The sequence below is a fragment of the Nyctereutes procyonoides genome, unplaced genomic scaffold (assembly GCF_905146905.1).
Source record: "Nyctereutes procyonoides isolate TBG_1078 unplaced genomic scaffold, NYPRO_anot_genome, whole genome shotgun sequence".
In the NCBI taxonomy this organism is placed as follows: domain Eukaryota; kingdom Metazoa; phylum Chordata; class Mammalia; order Carnivora; family Canidae; genus Nyctereutes; species Nyctereutes procyonoides.
Genome location: NW_026575020.1, coordinates 45863259 through 45885317, shown reverse-complemented (window position 1 = coordinate 45885317; position 22059 = coordinate 45863259). Strand labels below are relative to the sequence as shown.

The following is a 22059-nucleotide window of genomic DNA, read 5'->3' as shown; positions in this document are numbered from 1 at the left end:
AGGTCTCAAAGTTTTCAAACCAGTAGGTGGTTCATTCAAGAGTCTTCTCCTTTCTTTTCTGAAGGTAACTCTGGCATCCAGGCTGGGATGACTGCGTGCCTGGTTTTCCTGCTTTTCCAGCTTTGGGGGAAATGGATGTATTGACACAATAGGGATGTTTGTTCAGCACACACTGGTGTCTAGGGGAAGCTGTGTCCCTACAGCTCGTCCCTACAGTAGACAGGTACCTGCTAGGCAGGAAGGGCTGCAGGACTCCATGCTAGCCACTTTTTAGAAAAAGGTATCAAATCCCCAGCTGGTTTCAGGAACCCTGCAGCTTCTACAGTGCAGCGGCCTAGTTCTCTAGATGGTAAGGATGGGAAAGTCTATCCAGATTTATGAAGAAAAAGCAAAGCTCTGGAAGTAATGGCTTCCAGCTTTGACCACTTTCCTTCAGAACTCGAGCTAGGGGGCATCCCTTCGCCCCGGGCACGCAGCCTGTGGACGTGACAGCTTTCTCTGGCAGCAGGACAAGGGTGCAGCCTCAGCTACTAAAATGAAACAAGAAGAGCTCAGTGCGCCCTTGATTTGGCTGGAGAGAAACTCACTGAAGAAAAAGCCTCCCTCTCTCAGTGGATACTGCAAGCCTTTGCACAGAACTGTCTTCTCAGCCACAGCTCTCTTGAGTGCCCACCGTGCTGCCCCAACTCTGAGTAGGTGCTCAGTCACTTCACTGAATGAATGAATACAAGCCCGAAGGGGTGACTTTGCAGGTCCCAAGAGAGACCAACCAAATCACCCAGAATTTGGCCTTTGCTTATTTTTAACCTGCCGAATCCGTCCCCAGGGGGAGGCCTCCTCAGCACCCAGGCCTCAGTGAGGGCTCCAGTCAGCTCCCCGGGGAGGCACTGTAACGGAAGGAGAAAGCACCACCATACCAGGTTTTTCCAAGTGTTACCCTTTATAAATAAGTACATTTGCTTTCATACATACAGTTCATTGTACGGATGGCGATCTGTACACATGGGCAGGGAAATGCATTCATTGAACTTTTCACATCTATCTCACACAGCTCACATGTACAGACAATACAACTGCTCAAGCAAGTACAGCAAAGGAAAATGTCTTTCCTTATACACAGGGGGCTAAATGCCTCTGTTGGGTGTGGGACATCCCCACTGCACGAGTTCACAACTGCGTGGTGTTCAATATATCGGGAGAGAGAACAAACATGCATTGGATAATATACTGTACAGAGAAAGTCCTTTACATCTGAATCATAGAAAACCTAAAGGAAAACTAAGTGCATTAAAGCTTTTTCCAGCAAGTGTCTTGAAAGGACAGCAAAGAGGAGGAGGAATCAAAATCATATTAGTACAAATCACTCTGTAAGTGTAGACTGTACATGTCTGTACTAATTAAAATCATCTTGGATTTGGAGGAGACAGAACAGAGACGGAGATGCTGCGCTAAATGGAAAGGAGGCCATGCCTGAGGATGGCACCTGCCCTGAGCCTGATGAGGAACTGGCCCCACTCAGCAGGAATCAGCCAAAGGAAAAAAACAAAAACAAAAACAAAACCAAACCGGAACAGGAAGTGTAACTTACAGGATTCCCAAAATAACCTGTCAATGAAGGCGAGATCTGGAGCCAGCATTTCTTTTTTTTTTTTTTTTCCAGTAAGCTGGTACACAATAAGGCAGGTACATTCAAGTACTGAATTTCCAGAATTAACTGTCTGTCTGGTCCTGGGGACCAAAGGGACTGAGTTGAGTCCCCCTAACCATGTGTTCTGGTTAGCGATTAGGCAAAAGAAAACTCCAGCCAGTAAGTGCTACAAAAACAAAGCAGCTAGGCTCCTTCCTTTCCAGAGAGTAAGTCTGTCTGAAAAACGAGAGTGATACTGGCCTGCATCTATATGCGTTCAGCTAAAACCTGACAGGTCAGCTTAGTGGAGATTATCAGAGTCAGCAGGAAGAAGTGAGATGATATGGGTGAGGAAACATGAAAGTAACACTTGATTTTTGGTGTCCAATTACGCATTCATTTGGTACAGACTTGCAAAGCTCTGACTGGCCATCATGTGGCCACAAGCATCTCAGGGTGGTTCAGCAGCTGTGAGGCATTGGACACCGAAATGCAGGTTACCAACACTTCAGCCCTTGAGTGGTCTGTGTTATAAGAGTTGATGAAGACCCAGTGATTATTCAAGTAGCTCTGCACAGTGGCTCCACCATTCCCATTGTGCTTGTGTCCAGGCCCCCCGCCCCCCCGCCGCCACCTTTTCTTGGGAGCAGCCAGAGCTGAGTTCAAGGCATTGCATGGTGAAGGTTTCCATGACACATCTTTGTAGGTAGCTCTTACCCCTAAGCCCTTTGTTCATTGTTATTAGTCATGGTAGATGGTCAGTCTGGAATTCCTAGAGGAAAAGGAGAAAAAGCCACACCTCCCAATGTTCACTCAACGGGGCAGCACAGGCCTCGGTGTGGAAGCAGCAGCAGGCTGCCTTTGCAAGTTGGTTTCTTGAGAAGTGGGCAGCCCAAGGACAGACAGACAGGGTGGGAGAGGCTGGGAGAGGGAGGGGGAGCCTGTTCCGTTTTGTGGCAAAGATTCAGTGAGCAACTGGTTTTGTCCAAGGCATTTCTGCAGTAGAAAAATAACTATTTTTGAATCAAACCACCCAACTGTGACATCTCTGGAGTTATAAAAGTTGGAGGCCAAGAGGAACTGAGAAGGGGTGCTTGTGGGGAGTAAAGGAGTCTTACTCACACCCACCCATCCACCAGAGCAAGTGAGTTCTAGTCGGCATTCTCCCAGCCTCTGCCTGGCTCAAGGTCCAAAGCAGGTAGTGTTCAAAGAGCTTATCTTGCCACAACTGGCACAGATCCGTGAAGACACCTCTGCAGGCCTCTGTCCCTCCTTCCTGAACCCTCTGGGCCTGCGGGCTACCCTGGAGGCGGCTCCTCCAGGGGGACATGCTGCCCTCCTTTGCCACCAGACAAGCCTGGTGCAGAGCCACAGTGACACCTAGTGACTAGTGGTAGAATGTGGTTGGTTGAAGCAAGGTGATGTCCACATAACCCACTGTACAGGACTAAATATCTAAGGAAAATACTTATGGATATTAAATTAGATACTGGTTAATTTTTCTATTGGGTACATCTCTGGAATATAAAAATACCAATATTTCGAGAGGGGTTCATAAACTACTATACAATATGAGGACCGAGAATACCTTTCTCTAGGCTGATCTGTTTACAATAATTTAGGAAAAGTGTTTAATAATCCAGGCTTGACTAAATTAGCAAACTTGTATCTCTGGACAATGACCTGGGGTACTGTACATGATTCTAATTAGTAGGATTTTCCTGAGCCTTCGAGTTTCAGTTAAACACATCTAGAAAGAGGGGCACATGGGAGAGGAACAGAAGGGTTTGTGCTCTATTAACTTGGGGCTTTAATAGTGCACGTCTGCAACCCGGACAAGATACAACAGCAGATACAAAATGGTCTCCATTTTGTCCGTGCCAAATTCTCATGTTACACAGGTTTTCCCTTTACTTTGTAAATAAACATTAATTTTTAATTGTTAATTGTGTGCCTTACTGATCCAGTAAATAAAGTAACCATGTCTCAGGAGTCCCTAAGAAAATTGCTGGAAAAGCACTTTAAAATCACTGCAAATATTTTTTTGTATTTAAAAATCCTTAATCTTTTTGATGCTTATATACAAGTTATTTCTTGTGCTATAAATGTTGTGATCCACTGCTTGATTTCTTTCCTTTTTTTTTTCTTCCTTGGAAGATACACTAAAAGACAAGAGCGGTTTTGCTATTTTCTAATGAAGACATCACGCACACTTAAATATCCAGTATTTATCAGAGTTACAAATTCAAACAGTAAAGTGCACCCATTTATAGACATGTGATGGGAACCCATTAGTGCAAGAATTCTGGGTGAACGAAACGTACAATTTGGTGAGAAATCTAGAGGCTGAAGTCTGTTACTACTGTCTCCATTTCAGGGTGATGTGAACTGGGTGAGTGGAACCTACCAGGCTCATCTGAAAAACTTCCCCCACTGGAGGCCAGACATTGACTCAGCAAGTGCTGCTGGGGGAGAGGGCATCTCGGAGATTCAGTACTAAGATCAGCCCATGGCAGTGAAGTAGTGCAACAGAGCACAGGCAGTCTGCTTACAGGGAAAAACGGTCGCCTGTCCCCAGTATGGTCTAGTTGGCATATTCTAGTCAAACTCAACTGGAGCCCAGTAGTGATATTCACTGCCTCATACAATGGCTAACAAAGAATTGCATTTTGACTGTTTTAAGTGTTTTGCCCAGTAAGGCATAGACCCGCAATCTCCGGTTTGTCCAGGAAAATCGAAAGACCCTGGGGACAAGTGGCATCAGTGGCATGTTTGTAAAATGCAGAACCTGCTCACTTGCCTAGACAGCTGAGTACGGGTGGTATGTGTGGTGGTGTTTCAAATAAGCAGGGGCACTTTCCTGACAGATACAGAAATTTCTCAGAATGTAGCAGCAGCTCCTCAGTGAGAGGTGACGAAGGGAGGAGATGCAAAGGGCCCCATAGGGCTGAGACCTGGACAAAGCGGGAGCTGGGCTCCTGGCTGCAGGCTGGTGCTACAGCTGAACACTTCATCTTCTCAGAGAGAGAGAGAGAAAGAGAGAGAGAGAGAGAGAGAGAGAGAGAGAGAGAGAGGGAGGGAGGGAGGAAGGAAGGGGGAGGGAGGGAGGGAGGGAGGGAGGTGGAAGGAGAAGAGAAGGGATAAGACACTGGCACCTGCCCTCGGCTAGCTGAGTAGGAGACAGTCCCTAGGCATCAGAGAGAGTGGAAAGAGTCTGGGTCTTGAGCTGGCCCAGCTGTCTGCTTCTAGCACAGAGAGACAAGTCCTGGCCTGTTTCAGGCTTGGGGGCGGAGGGTCCATCTATTTGGCAGAATCTAAAATAGTAGCGAAATGTTTCTGATCTCAGCTTCATGCTCACTGTGTCTTAGTGATACTTTCAGAGGACACTTACTATTACAAACAGGTCTGGTCACATCTGGATTTTTATTCAGGAAACTGCCCTTCCAATAGCCCTTTACGAACAAGAGCAGAATGATTCCTAAGGACAGAGAACAAATTCTCTTTTGTCCAGTTTCTGAAGTTTTCAGAGCTGATGTGCAGTCAGTACCAGGCCTGTGCTAAGGCTTTGGTTTCAGTGTTCTTGCTGTCCATCTCATGCTGGCCTCAGTCACGCACAGGACAGGTCAGCAAATGACCACAAGACACAGAAGGGTGGAGGGTAGCTGGATCAGAAGACCTGCTGTCTGTCTCCTGTGCCCCCACCCAAGGCTGAAAGGGGTCTGTCTTCTCCCTGAAACACTTTGCTGTGTCTGGTTTTCAAAGATCGCTCCCCAAACACTCCTACCTCGAAAAAGAAAAGAAGAAACAATTCCTAGAGTAATAGATAATTAAACTAGATCTGGAAATGCAATCAGATGACATCTGGCACAGGGTGCAGTGGCCCTGGGTGCAAACTTCAGGAATAGAGTTCCAAGAGAATTGTTTGCTTCTCAGAGAACCAATCTTTTCACTATACCACGTGGGTTTTAAAGAGGAGGGCTGGTAAGAACACAATCGGGCCTCTGGGTGAAGACCCACTGACAGGATTATTGTACCAGTCACACTCCAGGAAGGGCTTGCTTTTGTGGAATATGATGCTCAATGATACATCAGGACCTAAAGAGCAGACTTCTCCAAGACAAAGATTTTTCTCTAGCCTTTCACTGAGAATCAAGAACAGTCTTCCTCTTGCTCTATTTATGTATTCCTGCCATCCCCAATGCTGCCCCCACCACCCCTGAAAAATCAGTAGATTTTAATAGTTAATTGTTGGCTAAAAACCTAAAGAATACCTCTTGGTGAATTATTTTAAAATATCCATGATCCTCATCCGATTTCCTTGGCTGAGTGAAATATTTAAAGGGCTGGTTGTTTTCTAAATACTCATAAACACTTCTTGGAAAATCAGTGTAGTGACATTTTAAATAATTATATTGGTTTTTTTCTTCCAATTTAATAGACCTGTTTCTTCTCTTTCTCCTTGATCCTTCTGCCCCCGTAGGAAGACCAGCAATAACCTAAATGAACATTCTAGACCTGATGACTGCAGGGAGCTGGCAGTCCTGGGGAGGAGACCATGGCACAAGAATGCACTGGGGTTGGCTATTTGGATAACACTGGATAAGAATGCAAAGGCAAAGGGGCATCATACTCTTTCTAAAGTTCCTAGAAGAAAACAAACAAGAACACCTTATTTTTGTAAAAAAGGAGAAAGACATTCACACAACAAGAACATCAGTGAAAGCGATTGTCTCCTGGAAAAAGCTGACCAGTGTGTCTGATCTCCCTGGGTTAAAGCACACGGCACAACAATCTCCTCGTTGGCATCGGAAGAGAGGGAGAGAGCATGTGGCTGGGGCACAGACGAGAGAAACCGAAGTCCTGGCTCCCTGGAGGCCAGCTTCCCGGTCGGCTGCATGCAAAGAACTCCGGCATGTGGGCTGCCACCTCTGAACACCACACAGAAACTACATGAGAAATTAAGCCAGAGAACTACCTCAAATGTGGAAACCAAGCCTGAAAATGTGCAGTGAAAACATATGGGTCTCACTCCAACAAACGTCTTTTAAACATTAGACTCCACAAATGGTCTCTTTGGTTTGATAGGGGATGTCTGCCCTTGTCGAGAGTCCCGGGACAACTGCCTGTACAGGTTGTCCTGGTATGCCTGAGCCACAGGGAGGGTCCGAGCCACCTTCACATCAGGATATGAGGAGGCCTGGCCGACTCTCTCCAAGAGGTCTCCACGGGACCCATTAGCCAGCATCCCATGGGGGCTGTAATAATCGTCCTCCAGCAAATGGCCATTCTGTGCATTGTTGGTTTTGTTATAAAAGGCAATGTTGCTGATGGATGATGGTGGACTGAAGGACTCGGGCTGAGGCAGGTTGCCTGGAGACGTGGGGCTGAGAACGGTATCCACTGATGACACGGCCCAGGTCCGATTCTGCTGGTGAAGGTGGGGGTACTGTTGAGTCCGGGCTGTTTTATCTATGATCCCCATGAATGGTGTGGTCCTGGATCGGGTGGGCTCACTGGGGTAACCTCCCTGAGTGGGAGACACTGGTGACAGCTCATCACATGACCTATCATACGCCGGTTTTAGTGGGATCTCCATTTGTTGAATCGAAGAAGATGGCCGGAAGGTAGGAGTGAGGTTGGAAGCTGATGAGATACTATTGCTGGATGGAGAGAAGCGGAGGCCTACACTCTGGGAGTGCAGCAGCGGCCTGGGAGTGGGTGGATGGGGCTTGATTTCATTAGGGTTGACACTAATAGGTCTTCTGATTAAATGTGACACATCAGGGGAACCTAGCTGGCTGGAGGAACGCTCCAGATCTAGTTTTGAGTGACAGACTGGGTAATAGGATGCAGACTGACTACGCCCAATCTGTGGCGTCTGGCTGTATCTCATACCACCCCGATATGCTGAGGAAGGTCGCTGTGGAAGGTCTTCTTTGGTCAACCCTCCATGTTGACAGATGGCACCTGCACTTAGGCTAGCCTGGACATGTTGCACAGGTCTCCCATCTCCTACGATCCCCCCAATTGACCCTTGATAAACCAATCGGCTCTGACTTACTCCCATGTCTCCTTGTGAAGACTGGTATTTACTAGCCATCGAGTGGGCTACTTGGCCATAGGCCCCTGTGGAGATGACAGTGCTTGAATGAACCGCTGAGCTGGGCTGGTTGCTTCTCACAATCTGGGCCTTGGCAGGCTGTAGCCTAAGCCCTTGCTGGGGAACTGCCACAGGAAGCTGAGGCATCTGGTAGGGCCGCTGGGCCATTTTGGATAATGGGGATTTCGGTCTGCCAGGAAGCTGACTAACACTTGTTTCTTGCTGATAGCGCACGGGTGAGCCAGACTGAGATCTATAGACACTCATGCTTTCAGCAGGAGGGCTGGCCCGATACTGGGGGCCTCTCCGGAGAGGGGAAGGAGGGGGGCTTGGGTATTCCTTGCCCTGTCCTCCCACGGGCGGGGGGCTAAAGCGGTAAGAGCCGCTCTGGTGGGCTGGGGAAGTATGCGGAGGACTAGGCCTGTAATGAGAGTTCTGGTGAGTCGGAGAAAGAGCGGGTGAGGTGGATTGATAGCCCTGTCTGGTGGGAGAACCTACAGAGCTACTGGAACGGAAGTCAAAAACCTGATGCGAGCCAAGTGGTGAGCTAGAGATGTAGGCTGAGTCCCGATGGGCCGGAGAGGAGGGCGGGCTCTGGATTATTGGGAGCCCCTGACTGGGCCGAGCCTCGGTCTGGAGGCCAATGGAAACATTTTCAACATCCTGCTCCAGGTACTCCTCCTCGAATATATCCTGTACAGAGTATATGTCTTCGTGCTGTGGTTCCGGTTCCGCTTCTTCTGGGAGAGGCGGCTGAGGCGGCTGCTGAGGTGGTGGCGGCGGCTGCATCTGGCGGCATTCCTCCTCCACTCGCAGCAGGAGTCTCTGGATCTCACGGTTGTTTGGACAGAGCTTGATGGCCTCGTTCAGATCCTCTAAGGCTGCTGCAAACTGTCTGCTTGACAAAATGTAAACACAGGAACTGGAGTTATTCTGAATCAACAGGAATTACCAAGAGCTGAGGAGGCAGTCACTATTCAGAGAACTGGGGATAGTATCTGTGGGAGTCTGGGCGGGCATTGGGGTTGCTTTCGTTTGATTTGTAAGGAAGGAAACAGGGAGGCTGTCATTCTGGAAGAGTCCAGAATGCGTCCTTAGCCTGTTTAGCCTCCATCTTCCTTCTGGCCTCTCTGGGATTAGCAGAGAAATGGTCCCATTTGTTAGTCCCGCCAGGCCCTTCCGGAAGATTCTGTAAGTGTGCAAATGCACACCAGGCAGTATGAGGGTTGGGTGGGGTTGTCATTTACAGGGTCACTGTCAATTAGCTTAGGAACAAAACAGTAACTACAATATTTAAAAATCTTGCTGATCCAGCATAATTTTTTCTTTGTATTCTCAATATTTTGGCTCCAAATTTCAGGCCTGTTCAGTCCTTGGCAAGAAGCCTGTCTTCTGCCCCTTTCTCCCCCTCGCCCCACAGCACTGCTATTCCTCCGTTCTGCTACATCAGAGCTGGGCAGGTATTAGGCTTGCTGACTAGGCAACTCAGATTCTAATTTACAGATGAAGACACAAACTCTCAGACATATTCCCATCCTATTAATATCGCCCAGGAAAGCGGCAACTGCCCTTGTGGGGAAGGAATTATCTGGGGAAAAAGAGAATTTGACAGTTAAGCTTCTATAAGGACTTTGTTACCCCAGCTAGTTAAGACTAATATTACTGCCACTGTTGTCACTAGACTTAACCTGGGTTTGGTTGTTAGGAGCATATCCTCCCCTGGCCACAACAGTGCACCTGAAGCAATTCTTTCCTGGGCAGAGTTGGGAAGAAGGGTAGGGCACTGGGCAGGAGGCATCAAGGACAGTGACAAGTTATCCAAAGATCAGTGATGGCAGGTTCTAGGTCTTTCTGGAGCCTTTCATGTCCACTGGCCAAGCCACAGCAGATGGACACGAGGGATGCAGTTTCTCTTGGGCCCCCTCAATCCTGGCAGCAGGGACCTCCTGTCTCCGTGAGGGTGTGGTGTGGTGGTGGTGACTTAGGTGAGGAGGAGGTCTGATGCTACCAGACTTGAGGAGAGACTCAGAAGGAAGATTAAATGACCCAGGGACTCCTCAAATGCCTACAGGAAAAGAGGAGCCTGCCATATAAGTGACCCATTCTACTTTTCCTTCTAAAAGGGCCAGAAGGATATTTTGCTTAAGTGACCTCTTCTTAAGGCACCAGTGTGTCTTCATGCTGTCTGCTCTAGGGGTTAAAAAGCGATTGAGAGATAGCAGAGGCTTCATGGAAGAAGGTACCATTCTCTAGCAACACAAAGGCATTTTTCTCCCAAAGTAAAATGTTCTAGATCTCCATAGCCCTGAAGATTTGCCAGTATCAAGCGGAGTTCTATGCTATGGGAGCCATCCCCAAAGCATGGCCCTCAAAGTCCTCAGGGAGAGACACATTTGGGTACATATGCCCCAGGATGGCCTACATTGCTTTGGCCAGACTTTTGGAAAAGAGACATCTTGCTCGTCACCCTCTCTCTCTCTCCTCACCTGCTGCTGCGTTTTGCCCTTGCTCTTGCATAGTAAGCTTCATAAGATTTCGGTTTCAGCTCCAGGGCCTTAGTAGCAAATTCCTCCGCCATTCCAAAATCCTGTCATTACAATAGGTGTGCAAATGAGTCATTGAAGAGATATGAAAAATAGACAGTTTGGGAATAAAACAGATTATATGTACATTTCTTTGACATTTATGGACGGAACACGTGGGGTTCCTGACATGCCTGGCATGGCTCTAGCCATGTGGCCTAGGCTAGAAGCTCCTTTTGCCTTTGCCCTGTGTGGCCTGCAACAACTCCCGGGAATTTACCTGCCCAGAAGCATTGAAATACTTTTCATTTGCCTTCTTCTGCTTTTCTAATGAAATTCCTTCTAGCCCAGAAGCCAAATGTTAACCCAATGAGGCTCCTGAAGTTAGAAACCTGAACTCTTGTCACACGTATGTGTGTGAGGCAAACATGGGGGCCTCATCCTATCCCCCAGCTTCCTGTCACGCCCTCTAGGGGGTGAGTGAGATCCAGCAGGATGAGGTTTGTGGAAGGGAGAACTGCACTGACCATGGAGACTAACTAGATGGGGTAGGGGTGCCACACAGACTTGGGTTCAGTCCTCTGGTCGGCCCCACAACCCCTCAGAGGGGGTGGCGTGTTTTTGCATCCATAGCTACTTCACAGACAGGATGAAATGCGAGAACACCTTTGAAAGACCCAACACCGTTGCTGGCACATAGCAGATGCTTAGTAAATGGTAGTTTCCCTTCTATTTCACAGGGGTTTCTCTGGTCTTTTCCTCATAACTGGTTCCTTACTTAGGAAGCATTTAAAACAACAAAAATAAAGTAAGAGAGGGCCCTGGCTGTGACTAGGGTTTGTGCTGTCACTTCATCCCTCGATCACTGAGGCTCCCTCAAGGAGCATGGTCTCATCTGTCCTCATCTGAGAACCCTGGGAACGGGGGTTCTGGGGAACAAAGCCAGAGTTGTAAAGGTACTCTTCCATACTAAGCTAAAAGGAGAGTTCTTTCTCTTCTTTCAATGTCAAAGCCTTAGGACAGCACAGTAACTTCTGGTGACATGCATGGCTCCTGAGGCAGAATGAAGGGCTGGGGCATAGGTAGAAGTTAACAAGGAAAAGTGACAAGCTATCTCAGACGGAAGAAGATGGACCTCAGGTGCTTCGTACAGTATTGGTCATGGGAGGTGACTGGTAACTGTTTCTGAGCAAGCGTGAAGCTAGCAAGGAAGTATTCCAACTTACGGAAGTCCTCTCCTATTGCTACTGTCTCCATTCTTATCTTTTTTCTTTGGACAATCATCATTTTTGGCAAGATTAGAATGCTTTTAAGAAGTAGATTATTTGTTTAGGCAAAAGAGAAGGCGGCAGGCTGGTAGCGGCTCCTGAGCACTGTCTCATTCTCACTGGCTAGTGCCTTGCGGGGGGCATGGGTACCGCTGGTCTGGTTCTGTTTCACAGAAGAGCCTCAGTGCCTTCCTTGGGGCATCCCCTTCCCAACAGGAACTGCTACCCTGTCCCCACTCTCCTTAGCACCCTGGGCAACTCTGCCTCTTTGGGCCATAACTCTGTTCTCTGAGACACGCATGTCGACACGAGGGCTTTTCTGATTGCCAGGGTTTAGTTGGAGGAGATGAAGGTTGTACACACAAACAACCTCTTTCTGGAACTGACAGCAGGCCTCTTGCCCCTGCAGCTGAAATCTCACTTCTGCACAGCTGAGCGCCCTATTCATTGGCATTCTTTTTCAGGGTGGATTGTTTTTAGCTCCTGAGGAACTGTGAGACCTCAGGCAGGGGGTTATCAGAGGTTTCTGACACAATCTCAGCTCTTGCCAATCTCTGAGAGAGGGTTCTCGGCCTGGGAGTATCTGTGTGTCACGGAAGCTGTGGCTGAGGGCATCAGAGACTGTTTCTGCATGGCAGGTGAAAAGGACCAAGGACTATTTGGGAGGTAATAGAGGAGCAGGAAGAGTCCTATGGTTCCCTCCGTGACAGAAGAGCCAGGGCATGCTGGAGTACAAAGATGAGGAAAGGAGTGAAAAGTTCAATTAGATTAGCCTTTGAAATAAACCTTGAAGTCCATGGTCCTGAGCTGTCTTTCCAGCCCTTCCTTAAGTGACGATGGGCCTACCAGAAAGGAAGGGAGTGACTACAATTCATATCCAATTGCAGCTGGAATTAGAGTGACCACTGCTCCCACATTTTCCCAAAGACTGGAAAACTGACTTGGGGATAGGAGACGATGATGATGGTATTTCAAATCACTTTTGGTGGGAACTAAAAATTCAGAAAGCTCCAAAAGTGCCCATAGCATTAACTTTTTTATAGTTTAAGATACGGAGCATACTCAGACTTGATTTCTTTCAAATTGCAAATGTCAGTGCTCTGTGAAGGACAACCAAGTTCCAAATGGGGCAGAGAACGATTTCAGGGGCCTGGTAAGAGCCAGTGAGTGATGTGGACTGTCAGCTTCCAGGGCTGTAGAAAGCAGCTGGGAGGAGAGGGACTTACGTTCATTTTCCTGCGACATCGAGAGAGGTTGAGGAGGAGAGACACCTTTAGTTCCCGGAAGGTTTTCAAGTCCTCACCAAATCCTTCTCGGGGGAATTTCTTCAGAGCATACTGGTAGCGCTGGGCAGCCTCCTTTACTTTACCTTTCTAATGGGAGTACAAGATGGCAAAACACACAGTTGGTCTGCTGAGCAACTGAGGAGGTCCGGCCCCCATTCCCTTCCTCCTCTCTGCAGTGATGATTAAGTTCACCCTCCCAAACACCAGCCTGGGGATGAGGTCTGGCCCCGGCAGTGAGAGCAGAGGGTCCAGTCTTTTCAATAGGAAACTCACCTGGCAGGAAGGGCAAGGTTGAAGGGGATACCCCAAGACACAAGCCAGAGAACCAACACCTGGAACCTCAGGCTTCCTGACTGGATTCCCAAGAGACCGATCTTGCTCATTTCAAAGGAGCTTTTTCTTGACTCTACATCCCTGGGACACATATCATTTCCTAGTCCCAACCACTACAGAGTTATTACTACTTCTTTACTTTTGGCTTGCCTGGAATACTTCCTGTCTGATGCTCCTCCTTGCCAGTCCTGTACAACAGGTCATTCTCTTCCTCACAAAGGAGGTGGGAGCTAAAACAGTCTAGCTGTTGCTTCCTGAATCTCAATGCATAAAATTGTATGTCAGTGTTCCCCTGCTTTTAGAAAAGGCTGGGGATAGGGTGGTAGTAGAGGAGTTTAGAATTTGTGATCTATGTAGGAGGGATTTTCCAAGATGCAGTAAATCTATGATCAACTTAGGGACCTGGTAACAGGGGCCTTGAATTTTCCTCACATTTTGTATCTGAAAATCTATCAGCTAATACATACATACACACACACACAAAATAAAACAAAGGAAAATCTAGAAGCTGAACTCAGAATAATGCAGGAGGCATCTCCCATTCATTCCACTGATCTTAATCTGCTCCATTTCTTCTGTATAGCTGTAACTCCACCAAGGATCCTGATCTTTTGATTATGTCTTCAGCATCTTTCATTAAGGAGGGATCTGGAGTACGCCAAGGTAGAATTCTGGGTGGGAACAGCAGTAGTTGGGCCTCTTCTCCTTAGGAAGTAGGACTCCTTTTCTTGGAATATCAGAGGTTATATTATGACCAGGGCTTAGATTCCTGAGAGCAATGCTATCCCCAAGTCCATAAATGTAACACCCAGAGTAACGACTTCTTGGAAGTCATGTGAAATACTGGTTGGGTCAGGACTCCAGTTTCCTTGGAGTCCAGGAGTCCTAGATTACCATGACTTTCATCCTCAGAAAACACAACTCTGCTCCCAGGAACTCTGTATGTTTCTTACATAATAATGCGTTTCTTGATCATTTCCCATCTTTGGGCCTGGGAAATATCTCATTGAGGTTGGATTTATATTTACCTTCAGGAGAAGATGCTGATAATCTTAACCAGACAACCGTGACATGTTCTTTTTTTTTTTTTTAAGTTTTATTTATTTAAGTAATCTCTACACCTACTGTGGGGCTCAAACTCACAACAAGAATCACATGTTCTTCTGACTGAGGCAGCCAGGTGCCCTGACATGTAATGTTCTTTTGGGACTTCCTATAGGCCATGGGAGAGAGTCTGTGTTAGGGTTATAGGCCTTCAGCTAAAATTGTGAGCACAAAAAGACTCCATGCTTTTTTGTTGTGATTCAGTGAGTGACTTAAGCAAATCTTATAACTGCTATTTGTCTTGCTTTCCTTATCTTACTCAGGGATGTTAACAAGCTATTATTACTACAGACTTTTAAATCTATGTATAAATTAAATATGAAAGCAAAGATCAATGCCTCTTTCCCATGGACTAGAAATATCTCTACTACATAGTTTTACTTCACTTGTCCCATGAGTTTCCAGGTCCCACTTAGCGGATTCCATGCATGATTTATATAACTGCCTACTAGTGACCAGTTAAAATTAGGTCTTCAAGTTGATCAGCTACAGGCTTATATATAGGCCCTTCTGCTCTCCTGTTGGGAAATTAAAAACTCAGTATCTTCGACTTATGAGCCCATCACTGAGGGATAGCAGTCTCCCTTTGCCTTAGAGCTGAAGATGAGACTGTCAAGACTTTAGTAAATTCTACATGTAGAAAAGAGTCACTGGCTGCTTTAAGGAAACTGTTTCTTCCTCTCCTCACCTTATAAAACATGTCCCCCTCTTCCATCAGCTTGCTCAACAGGATGATCATGATGTCTGGTTTGGAGGTGGCCATCGCCCATGTGGCTGGACCTGTAGTGTACAGGATGCATGATGGGTAAAAAACTCAGACAATGTAAGGGTGGCAGGAAGCTAGGTGAAAAAAACATCCTGGGGGATTTCTGCTGAGAGAACAACTTGCTCCACAACAATTTCCTCATCGTTTAGACCTGGGAGTATCTTAGGGACTCCCACTGCCAAGAAGCTGCGCTGGATTTCTATTCACCTTAAAATAAGAACGTCTGAACTGTCTGAGCTTGCACCACAAGAGGGCAGCAAAGCCTGCCAACGTGTTGTATTTGGGCAGGCCATGGCTTACTCTGGAGTTATTTTAAATGAGGTCATTAGGAGAAGGTTTACATTAAATGTTACCACAAGATCTAAAAAATCCAAAAAAGGCAACCTTGGGACTCATGATCCCTAGTTGTTTAGTCTCTTAATTTAAAAATATATACTTTGTAGAAGGGGAATCATTAAAGATTCTAAAGGCTCCCTTAATTGGGAGTAAGTATTGAATAGGCCTCCCTGGGATTTACTTTGAACCAGGAGCACAGTTCAAATGTCAAAAGATGTGAAACAAGCCAACAAGCCGACATTACTGAGGACTACTTTACCCACAAAGAGAAAGAAGAGGTTAAACTGATTAGTTCATAGACACCTGAATTATTTACCAACTAAGCTTTCCAGGGTTAGTTATCAAAAGTTCAAGTTATTCTCTACAACAGTCATTAAAAAAAATCTTCTTTTAAGGTGAAGTAAATTAAAAGATTAGAGGTGTAGGGAACTCATGCAGGCTAAATCAAAGAGGAGAAGGCAAAGCTGACCAAGCCATCAGACCACGCCTGATGCTGACAGCGGTGAAATATACCTCGTGGGCGACTCGGTAACGTCTGACAACCTTCAAAGAAAGGAGAAAACAAAAAGTTGTAGGAGAGGGAAAAAAAAATGGATGAAGGTGAAAAAAAAAAAAAAAAGAAGGAAAAAGCAGCAGTGAGAGGCAGGCAGCAAAAAAGCCAGCATATCAGCCAACCCTTGTCTACGGGTCTGAGGGATGGGGGAGCAGGTGGGGCGGCAGCAGCAGGGACTGGAGAGTCTGAAGCACATACAGAGCAAGGGAAAGCAGAGGCTCACGACAGTGCAGGGATCGAGGATGCTCACAGGGCGGGGCTGGCACACAGGCATTAGCACTAAGATGTGCTTGAGGTCAGAGCAGCCTCCTGGCTGAGGCCCCTAAGGGCATGGCAGAGAACCATGTGAGTCTGGACACAGAGTGGTGTAGACCGTGGCTCAGATGGTGCTTTCTCTGGGCCAAGAGCCTTTCTGTTCACTTGAAAACAACTGGGCCAGGGCAGAGGGGAAACTATACACACTCACACCAAACACCCAGGGCAGCCAGACCACTGGGCCACTCTGGCCCCCGGGCACAGATGGCCAGCACCTTTTTCCTTTCTCCTACCTATCTTGGCTCCTTTCTTCAGAAGAGTGACAACAACAGAAGTGTTCCGGCACCCCACTGCCCTATCCAAAGGGCGCATTCCGCTATAGTCAACATGTTCAATCATGGCCCCGTGATCCACCAAGAACTGGACCTAGAACATGGATCAAGCAGAACAGTTAACACAAGTGCAGTGGCTCAGCAGAGCTCCACTGAGGGCTTTGGCTGCTGCCTGGGCTTTTTATTCAACTGCTGCTCTGAACCAGGCTGAGCAGCCATGGTATTTCAGGCCATACATGTATTCTTGGTCTTCAGTGGTGTTTTGAATATTCCTGTCCTCTAGCAAGTACAGGTCCACGAACTTTCTATCAGAAATCATCAACATGCTACTCTACCCTTAATCCCAGATGACATTATGGATGGAGAACCTTCCCTACCTATGCTATGCAAAGGCTTCTGTAAAGGCACTCACCACCTCGGCATCACCATAGAAAGCTGCCAGATCCAGGGGGGTGCGGCCGTTCTTGTCAGCATGGTCTGTAGCAGCTCCATTATCCACCAGAGAACGGACTACTGACAGATGACCCTTCAAGCAAGCCCAGCTGAGGGCTGTCAATCCTTCTTTGTCCATTAGAGCAATGGAGGCACCTATAAGAGCAAGTGTAACAGAGGGCTGAGGAAACATAGAACCCAGAACCACTCAGAGCAGGAGGCAAAGCTGGTGCTTAAGCTGCACACTCTGGCCAAAGCACAGCTTTTGTTTCTGGTATGTGAGTTATCTTTCAATAAAACTGTTTTTATTTTTATTTTTTAAAAAATATTTTATTTATTTATTCATGAGAAACACACAGAGAGAGAGAGGCAGAGACAGAGGCAGAGGGAGAAGCAGGCACCATGCAGGGAGCCCAGTATGGGTGGGACTCAATCCCAGGACCCCAGGATCACGCCGAAGGCAGACAGACACCCAAACGCTGAGCCACCCAGGGACCCCAATAAAACTGTTTTTTAAAAAAATAATCCTATAAGCACTTGGTAGAAGAGAGCCTCATTGTTTTCACAATATTTAGACTAATATTGGATATTCTGGGCCCTCCACAATCTACCCCAAGCTTACTCTCCAGCTTAAGTTTCATTATGCCCCTCAGAGAATCCTCTACTTTGGCCGGCAGATATGCTCACTGCCTCTGGACTCTTCCACAATATTCCTGTATCTTCACTTTTGGTCATGTTGGCTTCCATGTGGGCAATCTTTTCATTCCCCACAAACTGCCTCATTTCTACTCATTCTCTAGGAACCATTTCCAAATCCCCTATTTCCAAGAAGCTTCTCCTGGTTCACTGTTCACTTCATCTAGAATGTGCTTAACATATGACCTTATTTGGTTATTAATCTTTTTTAATGTATCCTCCTTGCACAGAATTCATTCTCAGTAAATGTTTTCAGAACTCAGCAGAGTGACAACACTGTAAACTCCTGCAGAGATTCTCATAAAACAGGAGGAGCTCAGTACATGGTTATCATGGTTGTCACTGGCCACTTTCTTTCTCCCTACAACATGGGGGAGATGAACTCACAGGAAGAAACTGAATCCCAGTCACAAGGAAATTCAGAGTTTAATTAAACTCACCAGGCTTCAATGATCCCATCCCTGCTCTCTTAGCCTTTTTGGTATTCTATAACTGTTTTTCTTCAACATTTCTATTTTTATCTGTAAGGATCAAGCATACTTGATACACTGTTGTATAATTAGTCTAAAATTCAGTATACATTTGGTTCTTAGCCTAGACTGTAGCTCTTGGATGGCAAAGAGCCTATCACTTCCTTGCTAGTTTGAAGAGTACCTAAGACAATTCTTTTCACACAGTTGACATGTCATACTATCTAAAGTAGGATCAACTTACTGTGTACAGAACACTTTCCAGGCTGCCTCCCTAGCTAGACAGGATTCAGATGTCAGATCAAGCTTAGGATGTGCCATAGCTAGGCTCAGGATCCACTCAGCAGTTAGGTGGCCTATTATCTTTTTACTCCCAGAGGTCAGACAACCAGATTTTGTGGCTTCCCACAGCAAGATGAAGGGCTGGAAGGTACCATACCTCTAACTCTGATGACAGCTGTTTATGTACTGGGTTCTCTTTTCATAATGGTATAGTTTGCAATTAAAACATTGACTCTAACACAGAATGAATTTGAATGTGGTACAGAATCTAAGGAGTTTTCTTAGATGGAACATCTATAAATTTCCTGGACAGAGACTCCAAAGGTGGAAGAAGCAGGATAAGAAGGTTCTGGATGTATATTACAGATAAGCTGATTTTCCAAAGATAAGGAAAGCTGGAATCTAAGAAATAGGAGATACATATGAAATAAACCCATATATTCAATATGCGTCCAAAATTCAGTAAGTAATCTTCCCTTCTCTCTTTTCTTCCCCTTGCAGTTAATGGAATCACACTTCTTCCAAACATCCATTTTAAAACTTTGAAGTGATCTGGGGCCCCTGGGTGGCTCAGCTGGTTAAGTGTCTGCCTTTGGCTCAGGTCATAATCTCAGGATCCTGGGATCGAGCCCCAAATAGAGCCCATGTCAGGCTCTCCGCTTGCCAGGGAGTCTGCTTCTCCCTTTCCTTCTGCCCTTCCTCAACATGTGTTCTCTCTTTCTCTCTCAAATAGATCAATAAAATCTTTTAAAAAACTAAAACTCTGGAGTGATCTATAACTCAACGATTACTATTTCCTACATGTAATTACTCTTTATAATCAAAATAGTTTTTGTTCTTGGCCCTTCTGTTCTATTCTAACAGCTAGTGCACCTGGATTAGAGCATCATTACTTCTCATCTATTCTATTACAATGCTTCCTAATTGATCCCCTGGTCCACTATAATTCCTCCATCAAATCTACTATTTGCACTACTGCCAGAGAGATTTTTTTTAAAGCACATTTTTTATTCCCTTTTAAAAAATATTGAAAGGCTCCCCACTGCCTTCAGAATTAAATCCAAAACCTCATTTAATCTGTTCCTCTTCACTTTCTTCCTACCTACATTTCCAGTTTTACTTCCCAAAAGCCCTCATGTACTTTACCGGACAACTTGCTTATTTCCCCAAACCTGTTGTGTGCTGGTTCTCCTCCCTGACTTTTCATTTATGTTCGTTTCCCTAAATATGAAATTTTTTCTTTTTGAAACTTTTTTCCTATTCACCTTTCAAAGTCTGTCCTTTCCTAACTCTAATACCTTTATCAGAGCACTTAGGATTCTCTGCTTTTCAGGTATTTATCTTTGTTTCATCTCTTCCTTGCCAGATACAGCATCTCAGAGGGCACGGATTATAGTGTATTAATTAAAAGGAAATCACTCACTGACATAGCACTAGTATTGTGTTCTGCAAATAATGTAAGCTAAATAAATGCAGAATTTGTTGATTTAGTGGAAGTCTCTGATTTAAGTGTGAATAAAGGAAATACTGAACATCCCTGCCTTTAATGGTTTGACTTAGAATTTTTCAGCTTTATGATGGTGCAAAGGTGATAGGTATTTGGTAGAAAATGTACAGCAAATTTTGAGTTTGGACCCTTTCCCAGGCTAGTGATGTGTGGTACGATGCTCTCTCGTGATGCTGGCCAGCAATAGCAAGCTACAGCTCCCCATTAGCCACAAAACAACAAAGGTAAACAACAGATAAAGCCATTATGTGCTGTACAACCATTCTGTTTTTCACTTTCAGTACAGTGTTCGATAAACTACCTGAGATATTCAACACTAGTATAGAGTAAGCTTTGTGTTAGATGATTTTGTCCAACTGTAAGCTGATGTAAGTGTTGTAAACACATTTAAACACATTTAGGGTAAGCAAAGCTAAGCTATGGAAATACCACGTTCCATAGGCTAGATGTATTTTTTTTAAGATTTTATTTATTTATTCATGAGAGACAGAGAGAGAGAGAGAGAGGCAGAGACACAGGCAGATGGAGAAGCAGGCTCCATGCAGGGAGCCCAATGTGGGACTCGATCCCAGGACCCCAGGATCACGCCCTGAGCCGAAAGTAGAGCTTAACCACTGAGTCACCCAGGCATCCCCAGGCTAGGTGTATTAAATGTATTTCAACTTAAGATATTTTCAACTTATGATATTTTAAACTTGGGTTTATCAGGACATAAGCCCATCGTAAGCAATGGTAAGGGAGAACAAATTTCTGATATCTGTGTCTGATAAGCTTCCACTGGCATGTGGCAGACTCCGTGCAGTGATCTCAAGGTTATCAGTAGCTGAAGAGGTCCTACCTTTTCCAGTAGACTTAGGTTGTTCTGGGACATTTATTCCTGCCACATCTTAACCTGAGAATCAAGGTACACTCTCTATCCTCCTCCAACCCCCTCTTGGCAGAAGTAAGGATAGATATCATAAAACCAGATTTGTTTGTTGGTTGGAGTGGAGTCATTAGGCTGGTCACAATCATACCATCTCCTGCTTCCTATAAATGCTCAAAGTCCACTAGATGGTACTGCAGAGTCATCAGTGACATGAGTTTTCCTTCTCTAGAAGTCCTCCATCACTCACCCCTGTTTTGCATCAGTGAATGAAGTCAGAGCAATCAAAAGGAGCCTGAAATGCTTTTGAAGGTGGTGTGACCACAATCTCCTTTAATTCATTTCCCATTCACCCGGAGTATGTGAATGTTGGTTAAAGTCAAAAGCAATTTATTACAACAAGAAGATAATATAATATTCTGAATTCTCAAACAGGGTCCCACTGTTGGCAACTGTCTTAACCTCTGTCTCCTTTAGATACAAGAAAAATATTAGTTGTTCAGGCTTACAAAAGGATTGATAAAGAAAAAGCATAGTCCTTGGAAGATGAATGTCTATTGAGTATATATTAAAAATCAAAGTTTAGAGATTACAAATTTGAATTAGAAAATTCAGAAGATGTTAATTTGACTAGAATACCAAAAATCCCTCAAACCATAAGGAAACAAAAAGTATCAGAGTGAAGGGTCCCACTGTATATAAGAGGAGAGGAGATGGACTTTTCACATTTTAGCCAACTAGATTAATAATACATATTCTTTTTTCTAAAGATTTACTTATTTTGAGAGAGAGAACACGTGTGAGCGCATGCGTGAGCAGGGTGGAGGGCAGAGGGAGGAGACTCACATAGACAACTTGGTGAGTATGGAGCCAGATGCAGGGCTGGATCCTAGGATCCTGAGATCATGCCCTGAGCCAAAACCAAGAGTCTGGATGCTCAACTGTCTGAGCCACCCAGGTGCCCCAATAATATCTATTAACATCTCTTAGAATCCATCACTGGAAATCATGAATTCCTTAGGTTATTATAGGCACTGACCATGCAGCTCCAGCATCCCAGGACTGACCTTGTGCAAGTAGAAAGTCCACAGTTCCTAGATGGCCTTCAGAGGCAGCCATCATCAGGGGAGTACGACCCTGCTTGTCTGCCATATTGACATCAGCTCCATGGGTGAGTAAAAGATCAACAATCTGCAAGTGTAGAGAAACAGGGACAAATGAGCCAGGAAGAGCTGTTGAGTAGCCACGTGCATGTTGTTCCCTCCACTGAAGGATTTCCTCCTGCTGTACAGGCGAGTCATCTCTACATGTAAGTGTCTACTGCA

The 22059-nt window shown here is 45.7% G+C and overlaps 1 protein-coding gene across 5 annotated transcripts in view; it reads right to left on the bottom strand.

The window, feature by feature from the left end:
* Positions 1–926: 926 nt before the first annotated feature.
* The window catches only part of TANC2 (tetratricopeptide repeat, ankyrin repeat and coiled-coil containing 2), a 366267-nt gene continuing 345134 nt past the window's right edge, over positions 927–22059 (bottom strand). For 4 of the 5 annotated variants that reach the window (XM_055321584.1, XM_055321595.1, XM_055321605.1 and 1 more), the window contains 7 exons: positions 21802–21925; positions 16895–17070; positions 16444–16576; positions 14929–15020; positions 12744–12890; positions 10214–10314; positions 927–8622 (listed from right to left, as the gene is read on the bottom strand). In XM_055321584.1, coding sequence (XP_055177559.1) covers positions 6672–8622; positions 10214–10314; positions 12744–12890; positions 14929–15020; positions 16444–16576; positions 16895–17070; positions 21802–21925 — 2724 coding nt within the window. In that variant the 3' untranslated portion in view covers positions 927–6671. Of the gene's footprint in view, positions 8623–10213; positions 10315–12743; positions 12891–14928; positions 15021–15855; positions 15886–16443; positions 16577–16894; positions 17071–21801; positions 21926–22059 lie in introns of all 5 variants that reach the window. The other variant, XM_055321616.1, reaches the window with a different exon arrangement.